The following is a 22,324-nucleotide window of genomic DNA, read 5'->3' as shown; positions in this document are numbered from 1 at the left end:
AATAATTGGTTAGCAAAGTTTCCATCGAGTTGGCTACCGTTGACCTTGAAGAGGTGGTTTCCGTCGAGCCCTAGGAATGCATTTGGAAGCCTCACATTCTCTCTCTAGGAGCTTTGGTTTTCGTTGGAGAAAGAATGAACTAGAGAGCAAAGGGGATTCCATTTAAATGAGGGCAAAATAAACATTTTATATATGCTTTCATCTAGGGTGTGCGGGGATGTGTTAATATAAGGGCTTCCAAATAGCATTTTTCTAAAAATTAAGTTAGCTCCAAACTATAGGGAAATTTTTAGATGAAAATGGATATATTCAGTGGTTAATTTACAGAGACCCTTCCAAACATTAAACCTAAATATATGTTCCTTTTTCCTTCTAGAGTATTGGAGAAAGGAGTAAATCAAGGAAATACAAGAGTGACCTAATCTGTTTCAAGAAATGCTCAAAAAGATTGAAATGAAATCCACTTAAACCCAAATCGTCGATTTAAGGGAGCAAATATGGTTAAGCCGACGCCAAAGCAGAAGAGGTGCAGAGGTGAAGCTTACCTGGTGAATGTCGCAGCAGATCGATAGATTAACGGTTCCCGTCTATGAAGGGTAGAAGAGAGAGGAGGTTGGTTCATAGAAGGGAAAAGCTCCCAACAGGACGGGTGAAAAATTATTTTTAACACAGGTCAATAAAATTCAGTCATGTAAGACATCTAATAAATTTCTATATACACTCAGGTATACTAGATTACTTGATTCTCTTCCCTCTCCTCCCTTTTCTCTTTTCTCCCTCCCTACCTAACTACAACTTCCCCTCTCTCTCTCTCTAAAATATTCTCTCTCTACAATACACTATTCTCTCTCTAAATTAAACAAATTAAGCACAAAATTCATTTTCAACCCATTTTTAATGCGTTCTTTCTCCCTCCCCCACCCAACTGCAACCTCCCCTCTATCTTGCTTTTAAATACATTCTCTCTAGCTACCTGTTCGTTCTTTCTCACTTTGAACGAGTCTGAAAGTGATTTCATTTTGTCGAGGAGTTCCTTGCAGTAGTTTATTCAATTCCTCTTTCGCCTGGGAATGATATTAAGGTAGGTGAGTGGTTATTAATTTTATTATTTCTCAACCCCTATGCTGAATTTTGTTCTTAATTTGTTTAATTTAGAGAGAGGGGTATATTTTACATAGAGAGAGGGGAAGTTACAATTGGGTGGGGGAGGGAGAAAAATAGAGGAGAGGGAAGAGAAGTAAGTAATCTTGGTATACCTGAGTAATCTTGGTATACCCGAGTGTAAATAGAAATTTATTGTATGTCTTCCGTAATGAATTTTATTGGCCTATGTTAAAAGTGATTTTACACCCGTCCTATTGGGAGCTTTTACCTTTGGGGAAAGGGAGAGAAAATGACAAGAGAAGACTTAGACAGAGGATGTATGCGTTGAAGCCCTAGAGAATTGAGCAAAGGTTGTTAATGGGCCACAAAAGACCCAAAGATCATCTTAGGTTGGGCTCTTGGGTTTAGATTTGGGCGGTGTCCTAAGAGACCACACACAGGCTTTTTGTATGATTAACTAGACTGTAATGATTGGATTTAAAACTTTAATAATTGCAAGCAGAACGGTTGGAAATTTAGATTTCGTTTGGTTACGTAATTTAGATGAAATGAGATGAGATGTTTTGTTGAAAGTTGAATAAAATATTATTAGAATATAATTTTTTAATATAATTTTTATTTTAGGATTTAAAAAAAATTGAATTGTTTATTATATTTTACGTGAGAGTTTGAAAAAATTATAATGATGAGATGAGATGATTTTGTATATCCAAACCGGGCTTGATAAGTTTGGAAAATGAGATGAGATGATAATTTTGTGAATAGTAGTAAGATTTTTGTAAATAATAATGAGATAGTTTGAGTGTTTTATAGGATTTGAAAAATGAGAGAGAAAATATTGAATAAAAAATATTATAAAATTAAAATATTGTTAGAATATAATTTTTTAATATTATTTTTGTTTAGGAATTTAGAAAAGTTGAATTATTTTTTGTTTGAAAGTTTGAAAAAATTGTAATGATTAATTTGAAAATATTTGTATTTGAGTGATGTTTGAGAAGAAGATGGAAAGAAATGAAAATTTTGAGATGAAATATTTTTCCAAACAAGCCTCGAAATCTAACTTCGACGTGGATCCAATAAAATAAAAATTAGCAACATGACATATTAGAACGGATAAGTTTTAGTTACAACTCCTGATCAGTCATATATACAAAATAATACGAAATTAATGAGTTAAAGTTAAAAGATCTGAATTGTTAATTAAATGAGTTAGATTAAGTTTAATTTATATACTACACAAATTTAACTTAATATGACCTGAATCCGTCCCAAGTCTAACATCCAATTTTATCATTTGCTTACGTACAATATTCAGTCGGAAAAAGCTCGCATACTTCACAATAATGGTTCTCCACTTTATTACCTATCATGGCAGTACTTATGATTTTTGGTCACTAATCCAAGCTGAAATATTCAAAATGGAAAGTGATTGCAGAGATCTTAACATTGGATCGCTGCTCCGATCAACAAACATATACATCATGGAGCCGAAGAGAGATTTGCAAAAAAAAAAAAATATATATATATATAAATATATATATATATATAATGTAAAATATGAAACATGCAATATGGAGTACTCAAAGAAGAAAATGTAGCTACATTAATTCTTCCAAGCATGCATATAATATATATATATATATGTATATGAGTCGTGGGAGCATTGCTGGCCCGGGCAACATGGGCGGACAGCCTAATGCCAGTATTTACCCTTTGGGTATGTGAGTGGAAATTAAAGTTTTGTCATGCTTTCTCTAAGCTTCGAACTCATAATAATTAAAGTTATGACATGATATATACTTTTAATTTTATTCGTTTCCATTAATTTTAAAGGGACTTGCATTAATTAATTTGGAAAATAAAATTTAATGATGAGCTAGGTTGCATGTTCGTATATATAATATATATAGGCATTATTCACGAAAGTTTATGTTTCTCTCACAAAGTATTCATCATGGCCATGAAATTGGTTTTAGTAATTATATACGAATAATGCTATTTTGACACCTTATTTTGACACTTCATTTTGATACCTCATGTATTTTAATTTTTTTAATATTTTTTTTATTTACTTGATAGTTTATAAAGAAGTGATTATTAGTATATTAATATATTTTTTATTTTTTTTAAAATGAGAAAAAAATTGAAAAAAAAAATTAAAATATGATTTTGGCCTACTAGTAACTTGCAGTGAGCTACTCTGACCGGCAGAGTAATACCACTCGTTATATATTGTTCTACTGCGTTGGAATCTGAAAATAATTTATTTAATCCAACTTAAAACATGGATAACTCTTTTTTCTAGGATTAGAAAAGATAGATGGAGAACAGAAACATCAAAACAATGTACATGGGAACTTCTGGAGTCGAATCCAGATTCTTCCATTGAGTTGAACAGTTTTATATCATGTGGCATGCAGTGCAAGCTCAGTGCTGGACAAAATGATACAAAACTCCACCGAAGGTTTGACCCGGCCGAGAGCTTCATCATTTGGCAGCTGGTTAATCTAATTTGCTTTGAAACATCCAGATGCATAGCATCCAGTTCTTGTCCTTCTTCATTTGTTTCAAGTCACAAACCATTTGCGTTGGCGCATGAAAAATCGCACAACATACCGGAATAGAAAAAAGAGTCATTCTTGACTTGCTGAGATGATTTGGACCTCGATCGGTATTATTTGAAGCCCCTGACAGTAGTCTGGTGTGGTAGTACAATATTAATGCGTACATCCATGACGGTGAATGGAAAACAAGTGTAGAGAAAATAAAAAGAAATGAACACAGATTTATATAGTTCGGTATATTGCTTACATCCACAGGTGTTTGGAAAGGAAAAATCTATTATAATATGATTGTTTAGAGTCTCTTATAGCCTCTAATTTCTCACCATACAATGGGAGCTAGAGATCTATTTGTTGGAGATAGGGGTGTAACCAGTCCGGTCCGGTTCGATTTTGGACAAAATCTAGGACCGAACCGGTATGTATCGGTTTTATATTTTTCAAAACCAATTACGCACCGGTTACCCTCCTAAAGCAGTACTTCCGGTTTTCGGTCTGGTCCAGTCCCCTTTTTTTGAAATGTAAATTTCATAATTTGTCATTAAAAATTTGTTTAAAAAAATGATTTAAAAAAATATGTTTTATACTTTTATTAATATATTAGACTATATAACAGTATTAATATTAGACTATTGGAATAGTTATAAGTTATATATTAGTATTAGTTATAAACTATATATTTAATATTAGTATTAGTTATAAACTTTTAGTAAAAACTTGTAGTATTAATTATAAGTATAACTATAGTCATTAGTCTATATTAGACTATTAGTATTAGTTATAAATTTTTAGTGATTTACTATTAACATTTTACGTAATAATTTATAAATTATAATAAGAAATTATTTCATATATGAATATATATAATTATATATATTATATATAAAAATTTCACAGAAAAATTTATAATTATAAATAATATATATAATATTTTGTATAAAACTTATATATACAATAATACAAATATTATTTTATATATATATATTTTTTATCAACCGGTCCGGTCCAGTCTGAAAAATCCTAAAACTGGAACCAGCCCGTTTTCACATTCTAAGAACCGGTTCTGGACCGGACCGGTTCAAAACCAGTAAAACCGGTCCTGTCCGGTCCGATTTTTCGGTTTGAATTTACACCCCTAGTTTGAGAAGATGTTCTCGCTATAGCTCTTTCTTGAGAGGTTGAAGAAGAAATTAAAGAAAAACTGTTTGAAGTCGTCTGGACCTTCTATTTTATCTTATCATCATCCCACGTGCGCTTTGGTAGTGGTGATGGATATCCGCTTTGAGTGTCTGACCCCTTCTCCCTTTTCCACCTTCTCCTGACACCGGCATCATCCCATTATCCCTTTTTGTCCTCTCTTATGTTGTCTACTAGTGGCGGCTTAGTGGGCTGGGCTTAGTGTTGGACTTGGTGTATTTTACTCCGGCCTTCACAATTTCCTTTTTTTCTTCACAATAAAAGCATGCAAGATTATACAACGTACAGCAACTCTAATTCCGATCCCTAGCTTTTTGATATTCCCTTCAAATTGTGAATTTGTGAGGCAAATTAAGAGCAGTAACTTCGATGATAATGATCGATGTACGTACTTAATTATATAATCTAGTAATCGCTGCTGTTTGATTAATACCTATAATATATTGCATATATGCCGTGCTGAATGATCGATATATAATTATATTAAACACTAAAGACTGCATCGAATTAGTATTTATCTCTCTAATTAAAAACCTTTTTCTTATTATTTAGAACTAGTAGTACTTTATGGGGGCAATATTGAAATATAGTACTGATGATCTTCTTGGCATGGTGATTGCATGGCCTAGACTATATATCAAAGATTTGTCAAGTACATGCATGAGCTCCTTATAAATTATTAATTAACAGATCAAGTACTCTTTGAGCATCTATATTGCAGTAATTTAAGACTCTGATGGATTCCTAACTTCCCAAAGTAGAAGTACGTAGTCTCAAAGAAGCTATACTGATTACAATGTTTGTCATGACCTATCGAAATCAAATGATCCATCAAGCTGCAGTAGTATCGATCAAGCAAAAGGAAAGAAACGAATCTGAAATGGGAGGCCAAAAAGGAGAGGAGGAGGGAGAGGACATTGGGATATTTTTAAAAGAAAAAACATTCGGACATTAAAAGAAGTACTAGCACTAGCAGTATATATGCCATGCACCTATATATAATATTTAATATTCTTCTTTGACGGAACCTTTAGGGTGTTTTATTTTTTTTGTTATTTTTTCTAAATTAGAATTCGGCCTAGCTAGCTTATACGTACGTTATTCTGAAATTGTTCAAAGGTATCCAACCAAAAGCAGTTCGTTCTTGAATCCAAAAAGCATGCAGTGCAAAGCCATAACCTTACCATATTCGCACCACCAACTTTGATTCGATCTATAACCACTGTTACCCTCAGCACATCATGATACATGGGCAACCATTGATCCTAATTAATTTGCAGGTACCCACCACTGTACATACATCCACGATCGATCGCTAGTGTAAGTTATATTCTTTTGTTTTTTTTTTTTTATTATTCATTAATCTTTTCGATTATATATATATATATATATATATATATATCGATCTATAGTACTGCTACGCGTCCTTAACAACTACATATTTCTCGTTGTACGTTGTACTAGACTTGCAGCTCGCTAGCTTAGCTAGGTTTCATTTACTCGAAGAAAATATTTGAAACGATCCACGAATTTTTCGCCACTAACCAAATATAACCTCCACAGTGAAGAACATATTCTAGCTAGGAGAAGGTGAGGATGAGTATTCCCAACAAGTCCATCAATATCCATTTGCTGAAAAGAATAAGTACCGTCTTTTAATTAGCTCTCATTTATATATAAAGCTGTAAATAGTGCAATATTATAATATAATATATATAATGATGAAAAAGCAAACATATAACAAGACGCGCGTTTGGCAATAATAAGAAACTTAATTTTTTTAATAAAACATGATTTGCATGCTTGCAGTAAGAATTAATAATGAGCACTTCCCTATATATATATAAAATTACATTTTCCACTAATTACATGCTGCATGCATGCAGCTTGTATGCAGTATATATGATCGATGCATGCATGAGCGCAAGATAATATCAGCTAGCTAGCTGTTAATTAATTTTGGAGTAGTTTGAAAGTTTCACCAAGAAGTAGATCAACAGCGTTAATTAATATTATGAGACAAACAAGCTAGCTGCCACTTTGAAGCACGTTTAACATGTCTAGAATTATGATTGAAGCAGTACTGCATGCAGATGGGCATATATACATGACTTCCAAATTTATACGTATTTTATTGTCCAACATCACAGATTCCCTGCATGCATCAATATTATATATACGATACATATATAATTAACCAAGTACGTACTAGTATATATTATTCATGTAATGATCATGTAATTATCTGACATACGACCATGCTACATAGTGCTGATCATTTACTAATGGACTGAGCCAACGAAGCATGTCAATTAATTATAAGCTGTTTTATAAACGATCGATGACTCATCCAAGTTTGCCGGACCCAAAATTTCCCTCTCCAACTGCATGCATATTGTGTCTCTAAATTAATTATAGAGAGATGCTGCATGTGAGAGCTATATGTGTGTGTGTGTGTGTCGTGGTTTACATATGTCATCATAATCTATGAAGTTGTGTAATAAAATTGATAATGATCATACCATTGTTCAATCAGAATGATATTGAGGTTAGAGAAATGTTTTAGCCACAAAGATAGAGATCCCACAAAATTAAATCTATAAATTGATGGTATGATTTGATGTTGTATGTTAAATTGTAAAATTAATTTTATTATAAATTAGATCTAACGTATGATATAATTAATGTTAGTTTGTGTGATTATTTTTGTATTATCTTTTTGTAGGTATAGTTGTACTTCTCTTTAGGTTATTCGACTAAAAAACTTTTTAAAAAAACAAAAGACGCGTGGAGTGCACAACTAATACCCCGGAAATTAAGTGAAGGTAAAACATCCATCTATACATGATCTATATAATATGCATGATCAGTCACAAAAGGTATGGCCTTTCTTCCTCCTTAAATCAATTTAAGAACCACACGATAAACGCTCATCCAAAGATTGCATTTACATCTAGAAGAAAAGGTTAAAAATGTTATAACTAATTTACCTACCTACCATGCAGATTGCATGCACGCGATCTATCTCGCGCTTTAATGAGGCCGGGCTCTATTATTTGTGTGTAGAAATTGAATAGTAGAAAAGACGAAAATAAGAAAATAAGAATCCTTCTGTGTCAGAGACAGGAAATCCACAATTCATGTCCCATGTTCAAAGCGGCCTCTTTCCAAAGTCCCAAATTCATGACTCCATGCAATGTCCCACCATCCACTTCCACAGGTACAGCCACTTCCTCTCCCCATCTCCAGCACTTGCAACCACTAATTTCTGTTCTCTTTTTCTATTTTTTTGTTTTCTTGGGATTCCCCAAGTCAACTCCCCTCCCACTATAAATATCATACGCTCGGTACGCTCTTCAAAACCAAGGGTACTGAGAGGCAAACTTTTTCCTCCCTCGCTCCGAGATCTCTCTCTCTCTCTCTCTCTCTCTAGCTTTGGTTGTTAGTATTAATTTAACTATTTTTTGTTTTGTTTTGGAGTGATGGATAATGAGGAAGTTCCATCGGCACCTTCAACGCCTGCGACACCAGGGACTCCAGGTGCTCCGCTCTTTGGCGGGTTTAAGTCAGAGAGAAGTGGGAATGGAAGGAGATCCCTTCTCAAGGGCTGCAAGTGCTTCAACGTTGAGCAATGGGGCATGGAAGAAGGCACCTTACCCAAAGTTTCTTGCTCATTGCCACCCCCTTCTATCCCACTTGCAAAAAAGGTACGCACGTAGTATTTGCAGAAAAGGCAGTATATCACACACACACGCAGAACTTTCTATATATGTCGAGCTCAAAATCAAAACTGCTCTACAAGTTCATATCGCGTTTATTTTCATAGGTTAGTGAGAGACAAACTAGCCCGTATTTCAATTGCGCGTTATTGTTGGTGTGTTGATGCCAAAACCTGCAGATTGGAGCAGAGTTCATAGGCACTCTCATACTAATCCTTGCTTCGACAGCCACGCCCATTGTGAACCAAAAGACACAAGGCTCAGAAACCCTGCTTGGCTGCGCTGTTTCCGCCGGCCTTGCGGTTATGATTGTCATTCTCTCAACGGGACACATCTCAGGAGCTCATCTCAACCCAGCCGTCACCATTGCCTTTGCTGCCCTAAAACACTTCCCTTGGAAACAAGTAGTGACAAAATTCCTTTCAAAGCTAGCCAATGCGCTTTCATTGCATCTCTAAAAAGTCTCTTTGACTAACACTAGGTTTTATTACTTTGGCAGGTGCCCATATACATTGGAGCGCAGTTAGTGGCATCTATATGTGCTGCATTTGCACTAAAAGGGATTTTCCACCCCACAATGGGAGGGGGAGTCACTGTTCCTTCAGGGACATATGGTCAAGCTTTTGCCTTGGAGTTCGTAATCAGCTTCAACCTCATGTTCGTTATTACCGCCGTAGCCACCGACACAAGAGCTGTAAGAAACTCCTTTCTATATTATACAAATTTCTTCTGCCATGAAGTAATATTAATGGAATTACCTTTTCTAAATCATCATTTTTGGTACACTTCTATAAGTTTATACATATATATGTGCAAGAAAAGCATCTTGAGGCGCACAAATAGTTAATTTCTGTATGTGGCGTTTCATTGATTATCATGTGTACATATGTTTGGCAATTCAAATTTATTTTCCTTGAAATAATTTCAGATATTTTCTACAGAAATTAGAAACCTCCCATTTTTTTTCACCACGACAAACGTCCGTGTATCGAGAAGTGGAGGGATTAACGACAAAATAAAGTCATTTCTTCTCACCAGCTACGATTATTGAAATGTATTTGCAAAATAAATAAATAAAAAAAATCTTTCAATCAAACGTACGATTGTGATGCTGTAATTTAAAAACCATAATTATTTCTACTTTTTTTTAATTATTTTCAGCTCACTGCCTAGACGGATCCTGCTTGCTAGCTAGGCTGCTGAGAAAACTTCCAATAGACGCAAGCCTCTCCTTTAAAATATGTTTTTCTGAATAGCCCAAAAGACAAGAGTCAATATATAATGGTAGGCACCATGCAAGTTCCACCTCCCAATAAATATAATATCCTAGTACTAGTTGTCGATTTCACTAAAATCAAGGCCAAGATAGAACACGTTCCGAGACATGACAAGATAAGGTACTATATATATATATAGTCATATTCACATCTGATATTTCAATTATATATATGTATATGTATGTGTGTAAAAGTTCACACTAGCTCATAGCTCTTAATTAAGCAGATAACTCATCATATACCTTTGCAAGATCCCCGCACCACTTCACTTGCGAAATTCATGAGGTGTCACTGTAAATCATCCAACATGTTTTGTGGATTCAGCTATTTCTTTTCGTATCGAAACAAGTTTGCGAGAGAAAAAAAAAAAACTTAATTAAATGCTTCCAGGATCTGTTCTTTCAGGAATTTGCTAGTTTGAATATTTATATCTTCAACAATTGTTTCTTTTTTGGGGTTTATCTTCAAGCTCAGGATAAGGAGAGGTAAAAAGAAATTAACTTTAGCCAACTTGTTGGGGGTGACAATATTGATCAAATATACTTATTCTGCATCATGATTCAACAGGTGGGAGAGTTGGCGGGAATCGCGGCAGGAGCTACTGTCATGCTCAACATACTCGTGGCCGGGTATGTCAGATCTCTAGCTCTTTGAACTAAGCTGGACGATTTCCTTGCAACAAATCATAATTAACAACCCCGACTGCATTGCATGTGTCTTTTGGACTCATAGGTTTAACAGAAATTCAACGGCTAAAAAATTGTGCTATTTAGCTCTGACTCAAATGATACTTTCTTCCCTTCCTATAAAAATGGCATAAAGGACGACCCGTGTGTCCATTCATTAAAGAAAATGCCTAAAAGACTTGGCAATGAAGGAAAAACACCATCATTATTACGTAAGAGGAAAACATCTTATTTAGCTACCCTCAATGTCACAAACACAAGATCCTTTTTTTTTTCTTTTTTTTTTTTCTGATCTAAAATAAAAACAGGATTCAGTAATGCAATTTAAAGGGATGTTGATTGCCTAAAAATTTCAAGCACAATACTTCGGATGATCTATTGAGATCTTTTCTTTTGTGGTATCAAAATTTCAAGCACAATACTTCGGATGATCTATTGAGATCTTTTCTTTCGTGGTATCTTATAGGCCAACAACAGGAGGTTCGATGAATCCAGTGAGAACGCTAGGGCCAGCGATTGCGGCAAACAACTACAAAGCCATATGGGTGTACCTCAGTGCTCCTATCCTCGGGGCGCTGTGTGGGGCAGGGACCTACTCTGCTGTCAAGCTGCCAGAAGAAGATGGGGATAATCATGAAAAGCCTTCCACAACAAGGAGCTTCAGAAGGTGACTAATCAACAATACAGTCATCAGACCTGCATTAATAATGTAGAAACTCCAATCAGATACAGATGGGCATATACAAATTAAAACATTAAAATTTCATAAATCAGCTTCGAATCAATGATACATATGTATAAATAAATTTCCCTTATAATGGGAAAGACAATTACAGAGTATGAGAAGATAGAGAACTCACTTTCATGAACAGGTACATATTGGAACTGGTTAGTGGAGATATAGCAGTCTAAAACAGCGGAAAACAAAGTTCAGGGCTTTTAAGCATCTTCTCTTTACACACGGTTTATAGCTCTTTCTGATCATGTAAAGCGCATAGACAATTCTGATCTTATCTATCTTATTGTAATATTTCTTCCTCTATGAATCTTGAGTCATTGAGTAAAAGTACGACAATCCAAAGATGGTTTAGCAATAATATTACAGAAATTTTCCTTTTTGCTTGGTAATTTACAAATGCACCCGGTAAGTCATAAACCTACGAATTCACCGATCTCATGGCTCATACTTATTGGCAGATGCCAATTGATTTAGGCTTTTGAAATCTCATAATTTGAGGCTTTAGGAAGTCTGACATTGAGTTCCTACATAACAATTTCAAAATCTTAGGGGCATTGGTATCTAATTTAGACTCAGTTAAGCCTCTACACGTTAAAAGTTTGATCTGCAAATGAAAATTCCTATTCTTTTAACTAGCATCCGTAGCCAATAGTTTCCTCTCCCGCTTGAAAAGGGTGACATGTGGGGTTTAGCCCATAGGAGAGGAGGGATTCGAGACACCGAGGGCTATCCACATTGAGTACCCCAAGAAACACAAACCAAAAAGGGCTAATTAGTAGATAGTCCTAGAATCCGGATGAGGTGATACTTTCACATTATCATTAGATGACAACTCATTGAAATTGCTCACATAATCACCATATTCGGACTACGCTGACAAATATTACAAATACATACCAAATCTATATTTATTTACATCTTCACAAACTATCAAAAGACAAGTTATGTAATAACTTACTCGGAGATTAAAGTTCTTACGTTACAGTACTGAATCAGCAACAAAACCCCACATTTCAATAAGCATCATTAGTTCATCACGACGGTATCAAAATATCATCACACGATTATTAGCCCATTAGGCAGTGCTAAGCAGATTTCACAAAATCAAACAAACGGACAGGGAAAGGCAGAAAGAGGCCATCAAAATTATTACTATCAGCTTGGTATATGAGCAAATGTGGAAAGGCTAAAGAAATGATATTGCTGGATTTCGAATACAACAAAAGAATCGGAATATACTGGAAAAAAAAAAAAAATACCTCAATTAATCCCAATAGCTGCATTTTTCTCATTGCTCTCTATCATGTCCCAAATTATGCAAAATCCAAAAATTATTCTTTTTTAGTATTTCTGCGTCTCTCAGCAACCAAACATAGCAAAAACAGAAACTTGGAATCTGAATTATGTCCAACACTCGTAAATCCTTCACTTAAAAATGAAGCCTTTTGTTCTATCTAAATTTCAAATATACGGACATCGCGAAAGTCCAAATTCAACTCTCTCATATTTTTCCTCTCCTTTTCCCAGACTTAGTCGCAACCAAACAAGTCTTCATCTCTTCAATAACCCGAACAACCTCTACAAAATACCCGCGTCTCGGACCAGACGCGGGTTGTGATCGGATTGAACGAGAAGCCGAGCAGCAAAAGCACGAACAAAACCAAACTCACCGTTCAAACACATTCGGAAAAAATACTCCACCACACGAACTATCTGGACCCAAAAACCCACTCAAACAATCGAGACTTCTCGGACCTTGACTGTATCGTGTTCGGGTCGACCCGAAAACCCGAGCACCAATAGCATGAGATAAGCGATCAAAACGCCGATTAGATCAGCGACAGCGTCCTTGACTGAGGCTCCTGAGGACTGGAAGAAGCCGAGGTGATCAGCTGCCTCCTTGGCGACACCGGCGAGTAGGGAGAGTATGGATCCGACAGAGATGGAGTGGCGGCGGAGGAACGGGTAGCGGGAACGGGCCGAAAGGGAGGAGAAGAGGATGGTGAGGGAGAAGCAGAAGAGAAGGTGGTAAAGCTTGTCAGGAGCCCACCAGGGGTCTTCATCGTTGTTCGGCATTTTTGGCGTCCTTGGATATGGGAGAAAGGGGGAAAACGAAGGAGTGCCGTGTGGGATCGAGCGTTCTCTGCGACTCCACGTATCACACGCCACGTTATTTTTTTTTAAATTAATTAAATTCTTTTACTCTACATTTATATAACACAAAATATATATATAAAAATACACAATTAATAAGAAAAAAATAAAAAATAATGTGGTGTGTAATATATAAATATAATTAATAAGAATTTTCTAATTTTTAATATCAAACATAATCGTATCACAGCTTTTAGAAAGAAAGGAAAAAACATTCACCTTGTGTTACTATAGAAAACATTAACCAAAATATCAGCTGATTCGATTTATGGCACCGTGAGAGTACAAAGGAAGGAAAAAAAAAAAAAAACACAGAAATGTTATATACAACTGCAGTATCATATACGATGTAGCATTATTGGAATGTCGTCGTTTGCCACGAGCTTGAAGACAGAAGGGATCGTACTCTCTTTCTTCGATCTTTTCTTTTCTTCTTCTTCACTATCTCTTTCGTCCTCCTCTTCTTCTTCGTCTTCATGTTCCTCCAAAAATTCGTGGATCAAATCTGAATAATTCATCACCTTGCCTGCCATTTCCCTTCTCCCCTTCGCCTCGACCCGTCCATCCCCACCGCGGCATCATCTCCCACCATGAAGACCCACGTCTCACGACTTTGCATCGTTGGAAGCTAAAAACCATAGAAACCACTCCTCCTCAGCCCACGTGAAAACTGTCTTGGAGCTGCCATACCTCCTCAAGGTCATCACCGCCTCTATGTGGAGTCCAGCAATCCACGTTCAGGGGCTCCAGAAACCAAGTCGCAACCTAGCTCCTCCACACCTTTGCCACCTTGCACCAAGCTCCCGATTCTGTTAGGTGCCACCAACCTCGGCACGGTGAAGTCCAGCTCACCGGTGTATTCACCTCAACCGCCCAGCTCCACCTGAGTGCCCCTGCACGCCTCCTTCCCTCTCGATAAGCCCACACCAAACTCCCCCATTGTCGCTCTTCGTCTCTCTCCTTCACGCAGTGCTCTCTCTCTAATCACTCTCTCTCTCTGAGTGCTCCACTGTCGCAAGCACCATCGTCCACCACACCTAGCCTGTCGTGGCTCCTTCGCTCTTGGTGAGTGGTGGAGTTTTGCCCCGGGTCGCACGATGGCTCCTCCCGTAAGCCACATCAAATGGGAAAGGGGAGAATGAATGAAGGAAAATGAAGCAAAAATAAAACAACGCCGTTTTTATTGCCACGTGGGAGACGATGCCACAGGGGTTTCCCTGCGCGGTTGTATATAGCATTTTTGAAAAAATAAAAAAACACCTCGAACTATCTTGCCTGTGTCATGGTCTTTTGTTTAGCTTGGCTTTCCATCATAGTAACTTAAAAGACCCTTGGTTTCAATATTATTTTGAAAGACAGAGAGCAATGTATATAGTACGAGATGAATCACTCTTGGACCTCTTCGGTTGTCCAGATCAGAGAGATCACAACACTCGTACACCAATCCATCTCAGCTGGTATTCTTAAAAGAAAATGCTAATATGAGTTTCTTTCTTATTTTGACTGCTCATATATTTAAATTTTTTTACAATATATTGGTATATTTTTTTATTTTTTAAAAATACTTAAATATATTTTAAAAAATGTAAAAAATAAAAGATGATAAAAATAAAAAAAATAACTTTGTGCTAGCAAGCACTCCCAGCGGTCAAAGCTGAGCAGCACGCTATCACGACTCATTCTTAAAAGAACATGATATAAACCGGTGAGCCTGCGCAATGAATGGCGATTAAATCAACAGAGAACACGAAACAGGCAGACATCAATTCTTATCAAGATTCAGTTACCAGGAACACAGTAGCCTCACTCAGATGTGTGAGGTCTCGGAAATCATAATCAAACAAGCATGCCGTCATCAAGAAAAATTCTCGTCATCAATCCTAATACATGCATTTCCAGAACTCCCTTCCCAGCAAGTTCATTAGAAGTTGGAATGAAGAAAAAAGATTAATACTGTTCACCAAAGGAACAACTGAAAGTTGCGTAAACGATAAATATCAATCGGCAGACCAAATTAACAGCTTCAAAATTGTATCAGTCCAACAGCAGGACATTGAGGGGCAGTTGATAAACTACATTACTGATGTTTTAGAGTATGTAGTGCATGCTTTCTTAAAGCTAATTCATCTTACTGATTAGTTCATTGATGTGATCTTCACGATTCCCAGTGTCTCCCCCTTGCTTGTATAACATTTTGCTTCCTTGCAATCCTTCTGGCTTATTGAGTTTAAAAGGATATAAAAAGCTAGTAACCTCCTTGAAATGTGGACCAACATTAGCGATTTCATGCACAATATCTTCGATGCATATGATGCCAAACTTCCCCAATGCCTGCAGCAAAAGACAGGCAGAAAGAGGATTAGAAACTTAAGGCCGAAAAGATGTTTAAACTCCAGGATTCAGCAACTATATCTACACCTGTTCAATGATGTTATTGTCGGTGAGGGGAACCCGCTGCTTGTCTATCATTGCATAACCCTTCTTGTAAATCAGCTCCTTAATGTTCTTTAGATTTGGGTATCTTTACAATCAAGCAATCTCATTAGAATAACAAAACACTATAAGGGGCACAGCAAGCAAGAGCATCATAAGAATAATCTTCCTCAGTTGAATTTCAAAATCCAAGGAAATTCACGTATAAAAGGAGAAAATCAACTTAAAAGAGCCTGATACTCGGATTTCTGTGGCTTATTAGCATCCCTGATCCAAGAAGTTGGTCACATAGAGCTTAAATAAACAAAGTAGAAACCCCAAGACAATGTTGATGGTTTGATCCAAAATTATAAACAAAAAGTTGTCCACGCTGCCTGGAAAAGGATTAGTTACTTTGGGAAGAGTATTAAGGAATAATAGTCTATAAAAAGAACCCAAGATATAGAAAAACAAGCAAACACCAACAGAAACGCAAAGCTAAAAGCTAGTTACTCCTAGTCTTTTTTTATTTTTTTTTATAAGTAGTTACTCCTAGTCCTTAATGTAAGGTAAAAGCTTTATTTGCATTTTTGTTCAAGTGCCCTCTAGATATTGTACATTTATCCTACAGCTTATTCGGTATATTATATTTATTGCATCGGAATTAGAAAAGGAAGCTTGTGTATCCTACCCATATGTGACGTATGGCTCCACTCTTTGCAGCTTTTCCATAATCCCTTCATTTGCCTTCACAAATATACCACTGAACGTTGACCTCAATCTCATATTGTACAAGACCTTCCTTGTTTTTTGATGCATTTCTCTTTTCCTGGGAAACAAATGCAGATACATTAGGGGAAAACAAGGTGCACAGGCCACACAAAATCACCACAAAACAATAGTAATCTCACCCATGGATGCGAATGACAAAAAGCAGTTTTGATTTTGTTGTCACTGATGTCAGTCTTTTCCTCTTTACCCTATGTTTCATCTTGATGAGGTCCAGTTCCTGCATGAAAACAAATGATAAGACTTATCAACAGTTTTCAATATGAACCGTACCAGAGTTTCGACAGGCAACTAGGTAAGTGAATGTATTATTAAATAGCAGAAAACGACATTAAGCTTAAAATGAATCTCACACATGACTATCTTTCCAGTCTGATAAACTGACCACCTGGATGAGCATACACATTTTAATGAATATTGCATGCTTCTCACTCAGTTACCATAAAAAACTCCATCACATCTACTATCGGGATATTGCACAACATGCCTGTCTAACATACCAAACTTTGGAAGAAAAGTACAGGGAAAGCGCCTATATAGTATTCAGACATGGTAGATACCTAAACACCTCATTATTCTTGAGGGTGTAAGCATCACAATTTCAACAATCAAGATGCGTTTCCATTTCTTGATACAACAGAACTAAATTTTTTTTTTATCCATTATAGAACTAAACGAACACGATCTGAGTCCATTTAACATAGTTTTATATACTCCAGTCCTTCCTGACATTTTAGTCATCTAACAACATAGTCTCATAAACTCCAGTCCATCCTTATATTTTAGCCACGGAGCATTTCCAACTAATCACTAACTCATGCCATATTCTCATTTACTACTTTTCTAAGTTTTTTATATACTGCCTAACCCAAGAACTCACGCCTCAAATAAATGAAACCCTGGTTTTCACTCTTCCAAAGAACACTACAAAGAGAGCTTCAAATTCCCTTATTCCAACTTTTCTAACATACCAATCTCCTAACAGATAGTCTGTAAAGAAAAAACAGTCCCAACTCTCTCAAACCCCATGATGGGTACATAATAATGGCCCCCCATCAAAATAATGCCCAATTCTAAAACTTTTACATTCTGGCGTATGGAACAAAAAGTTACAGCAACCAACAAAAATCTTAGAAAAACATTCTACCAATTCCCACTGCTTAAAAGGAAATAAAGAAACATTACATCAGTTTTTTTTTTTTACTTATAAAAAAAACATCAGTATTTCCCAATAACAATACAATCTTAAACCTTGTGATAAATTAAAATAAAGGGCACGCAAGCAAACGGATATACAGGAACGCAAGCATATACAGATAGAAACAGTTACCCTAGTGCGGTACTCTTTGATGAAGTCCTCGGGCATTCTGATGAAGTCATGCTTGGCTTTCTTCCTGATAGAGTTTCTCTCCTCATATTGGGCTTTCCTCTTGAGTGCCCATTCTTCATTGCTCTTTCTTTTCTTTAATATTATCTCTGGTATGTAAGCCAACGGCTTCGACTCCTCTTCCGCCATCGTGTTTTTTTTTTTTTTTTTTTTCCTGTCCTGTATACGATTTATTCGAAGTTGTTCAATTCTTCTCTGCTTAGTTTTTTCAAACTTTCCTAATAACAAAATGAAAAACAACCCAAATTGAAATCCCATATAAGAAGAATACGAAGGCTTACCGACAACTGGATAAGAAGATATCTCAAGAGCGTTGCGGCGGAACTTTGGTCGGTGTCCACGGGAAATGCTAAGCAAAACTGAAACGAAACCCACTAAAACCCAAATCTTCGGTTCAGGGAAGCAAAGATGAATAGGCCGACGCCGAAGTAGAAGAGGTGCAGATGCGAAGCTTACCTGGTGAATGTCGCAGCAGCCAGCAGATTGGTAGATGAGAGGAGGCAGATTAGAGGAAGGGAGAGAAAATGACGAGAAAAGAGGAACGGAGGACGTGTGCGTCAAAGCCCTAGACAATTGAGGAGAGGCTGCTTATGCGCCACAAAAGACCCGAAGATCATCTCAGGTTGGGCTCTTGGCTTACATATAGACCCAAAGAGACCACATATGGGCCTTTTGTACGATTAACTAGACCGTAATGATCGGGTTTATTAATTGCAGGCAGAAAGGTTGAAATTTTTTACAAAAAAATGATAAATACATAACCTTTTACAATATTTTACCTAATTATATTTGAGAAGATATATTTGTAATTGTGAATTATACAATCGTCGTGTAATCATTTTAAAAAAAATTAATAAAATATGAAACTGACATAAAAAAAAATTAATTTTTTAATAGTAGATCTCTCTCTTTTTCAAAACGATTACACGATGTTTACGTATTTTACAGTTGTATGTATAATTATTGATTATATTTTAAAATAGTGATTATTTTTATAAAATATCTTACAAAAATAACATCACTTTATAAAATTACCTTTATTTTAAAACATATAATGTGAAATATTTTGTAAAATATATTACGTAAATATCATTACTCTTTTTTTTTTATTTGCGTGAATCTAAAAAACAAAAATGTCTATTAGTGTTGAGCGAGTTGACTCAACATGTGATATTCACAACTATAATTTTTTGACACGACTCATAAGTCTTAATAGTTACAGGATGGACTGTTTAATTAAATGGGTTGGCTTAAGTTTGACTCATAAGAAACACAAATTTAATTTGACATGCTTAGTACGTTCCATCGGAAAAGAGTTTGCAGAGATCACTATAAAATACTTGTGCAAAATGGTTCTCCACTTTATTACCTATCATCGCACTTATGATTATGGGCACTACTTCAAGTTGAAATAGTCAAGATCAAGATGGAAAGTGGAGGCATAGATCTTAACTAAGTATTCATCAGGGTCAAGTTGGTTTTAGTAATTATTGTTCTTCAGCGTTTTACTCTGAAAATAATTCATTTTAGTCCAACTTAAAACATGGATATCTCTTTTTCTCTAGGATTAAAGAGGATAAGGTTGTGTTTGGGTAGGATTAGAGAGGACAAGGTCGTGTTTGGATATCTATTCAATATTTTGTTATTATTTTTTACTATTATTCACATACGCTATATTAATATTCAAGTAGGTATTTAATTTTAGAGCAATGCCATGTACAATCTCCAAATGGAGACTACATTGTAAGTCTAGTTAATTTTATCTTTAATTTTTTTAAAAATTACAATAATATCCTTATCAAAATGACATTTTTTTCCATTTAATGAAAGGCTTGCACATACCATCCTTATTTGGGGATTGTAAATAAAATTTATCTTAATATTATATTGTTTTCGTATGCATCTTAAATTGTCTCTAATGTATCATATTTGTTAAGTAAATCTTTTTATTTAAATGATTTATTTGTAAAATAATTTAAAAAGTGTAATACAAGTCATTGTGAATATAAATGATGAAGTAAAGATTAATTGTAATATTTTATATTATAAGTTGAATAATTAAATGAAAAAAGCAATCGATCTCTATCTTTATAATTTGAATTTGTCCCAAGTGAGCTATCATGAAATTCTCATATTTCTCTTTCCTTCCCAACAATAAGGGCTGAGCAAAAATTTGACAATTTGACTCCGAATCCGGCTCCGCACTGCCTCCGCTCTAGTCGGAGTCGGAGTCACAGTTTTTTTTCTCTTGGAAGTCGGAGTCGGAGTCATTGATGAACTGACTCCGACTCCGCTCCGATCCGACTCTGACCCTCTGACTTGGCCCTCCGACTCCGCCTCCGCCTCCGATTTTATACATATTTTATAAAAAAAAATGTGTTTTTCTATATATTAATCATTTAAATTTTATACAACTGTATCTTATATAGTTAGTTAAACTCAATAATATACTAGTTAAATAATATATTTATACTATAATATATCGACTAAATTGACTAATAATAGTTTAGTATATGACTATATGTAAATATCATACTTTTACAAATTTACAATATTACTAATTTACTACCATGTAACACTAAATTACTAACGTACAAATATAATAGCATGTAATACTAATGTATATATAATATACTATAAACACTAAGATGCATAATAACATCAACATGTAATACTAATGGATAAACACTAATCTATAAATTTATAATAACATATAATACTAATGTATAAATTATAATAACTAAAGTATTATTCATATAAATTTTATATAACAATATCTTGTATTAATTATTTTTTTGACCTAATAAATTCTCAATATATTCCTTTTGATAAATATATTAGTAATACTATATTAGTAATACTAATATTCATATAAATTTTATATAACAATATATTGTATTAATTATTTTTTTGACCTAATAAATTCTCAATATATTCCTTTTGATAAATATATTAGTAATACTATATTAGTAATACTAATACACACTATACATTAGTATAATAATTAGATTTATGGCCTAATACTAATACTATTAGTAATCCACTTTAAGTCTATATATAAACTACTATATAAATCACTATAGTATTAATTACTAATACTATATTACTATATGATACTATTAACTATAGTGAATCAGTGATATACTAGTATTAGACTACTAGTATACTAATAATATCAGTGATATAGTTAGTATAATATTTATATTAATACTATTATATAGTTATACTAAATTAAAATCACTATAGCAAATACTAATATACAATTATGCTAATCACTATAACTAATACTAATACTAATATGGACTATAGTTATAACTTATAGTATGATACCTATACTAAATCACTATAACTTATATTAATAACCTATATTAAATTTATATAGTTATACTAAATCACTAGAACTAATACTAATATAGTTATACTAATCACTATAACTATATATAGTATTAATATCACTATTAGTATAATATATAGTATTAATATATATTACTTGTTTTATTTAGTTGTATTTTTTGTTATAATCAAAAGTTTAATAAGTTTAGATTGTAATTTTGAGAAAATTGAAATTTGAAAGCCCACAATTTTTTATTTTTTATTTTTAAAAAGTGGGTCAAATATGAAGTTAGAAAAGACAAAAAAAAAAGTCCAAAAATCCGACTCCGCTCCGACAAGTCGGAGTCGGAGTCGGAGTCGGAGTCGGAGCGGATTCAGCACAGTTTGGAGTCGAAGTCGGAGGTCGAATTCGACCTCCAATATAGTCGGAGTCAGAGTCGGAGGATGGGCCCTCCAACTCCGAAAGGATCAGTGCTCAGCCCTACCAACAACAGCCTCATAATTCACATTATCTGTTTTTAAAGTTTAAAGTCGAACTAAATTTGTTTTGTACATAATCCAGTATAAATAGGTTAGTAGAATTATCAAAATTAATTTGGAAAAATATTTATTTTTCATTCACACACTACCATTTTTTTAAAAGTACAAAAATTTATAATTTACACTTTAATCCATCAATATATTCCATATATTTTCACCCTCAATATTGAATCTATATTGAATCATGTACATTAAAAAAATGCGATGATTTATACTGATAAATTAAATTCGAATAGAAGTTTCATGGGCTTTGTATTTGTATATTTAAACCAACCAATAGGAAGAACAAAAGCCCATGACTAGCCCACATTCTCAATGGTTACAGAGAATAGAACTAGCAGGCTGAGTTAGAATATACTTACCGTACAAATAATGAAATAACCAATGTGCTGGCACCAGCCTTACTCGTACTACGGTGGTAAC

General features: G+C 34.7%; 3 protein-coding genes across 5 annotated transcripts; 1 reads left to right on the top strand and 2 right to left on the bottom strand.

Annotated features, from left to right (window-relative positions):
• The first annotated feature begins 8,215 nt into the window (after positions 1-8,215).
• On the top strand, positions 8,216-11,589 carry LOC121262269 (aquaporin NIP6-1). Its single transcript, XM_041164670.1, has 5 exons — positions 8,216-8,572; positions 8,764-8,988; positions 9,084-9,278; positions 10,429-10,490; positions 11,014-11,589. The coding sequence occupies exons 1-5, from the start codon at positions 8,348-8,350 to the stop codon at positions 11,216-11,218; spliced, it is 912 nt and encodes a 303-aa protein (XP_041020604.1). The 5' UTR covers positions 8,216-8,347; the 3' UTR covers positions 11,219-11,589.
• Positions 11,590-12,599: 1,010 nt separating this feature from the next.
• LOC121262279 lies at positions 12,600-13,453 on the bottom strand. Its single transcript, XM_041164683.1, has one exon. The coding sequence runs from the start codon at positions 13,360-13,362 to the stop codon at positions 13,018-13,020; it is 345 nt and encodes a 114-aa protein (XP_041020617.1). The 5' UTR covers positions 13,363-13,453; the 3' UTR covers positions 12,600-13,017.
• Positions 13,454-15,292: 1,839 nt separating this feature from the next.
• Positions 15,293-18,624, bottom strand: LOC121262248 (60S ribosomal protein L7-1). Of its 3 annotated transcripts, none has more exons than XM_041164647.1 (7): positions 18,485-18,624; positions 18,310-18,402; positions 17,972-18,187; positions 16,764-16,861; positions 16,544-16,681; positions 15,859-15,961; positions 15,293-15,771 (listed from the first exon to the last, which is right to left on the bottom strand). In XM_041164647.1, the coding sequence occupies exons 3-7, from the start codon at positions 18,155-18,157 to the stop codon at positions 15,559-15,561; spliced, it is 738 nt and encodes a 245-aa protein (XP_041020581.1). In that variant the 5' UTR covers positions 18,158-18,187; positions 18,310-18,402; positions 18,485-18,624; the 3' UTR covers positions 15,293-15,558. The 3 variants fall into 3 exon arrangements, with proteins under 3 accessions (XP_041020581.1, XP_041020588.1, XP_041020594.1); XM_041164654.1 differs by having other exon boundaries at positions 17,972-18,182; XM_041164660.1 differs by lacking the exon at positions 18,485-18,624 and having other exon boundaries at positions 17,972-18,182; positions 18,310-18,478.
• Between the last annotated feature and the right edge of the window lie 3,700 nt (positions 18,625-22,324).

Source organism: Juglans microcarpa x Juglans regia, chromosome 1D, assembly GCF_004785595.1.
Source record: "Juglans microcarpa x Juglans regia isolate MS1-56 chromosome 1D, Jm3101_v1.0, whole genome shotgun sequence".
Taxonomy (NCBI): domain Eukaryota; kingdom Viridiplantae; phylum Streptophyta; class Magnoliopsida; order Fagales; family Juglandaceae; genus Juglans; species Juglans microcarpa x Juglans regia.
This window is presented reverse-complemented; position numbering and strand designations above follow the sequence as displayed.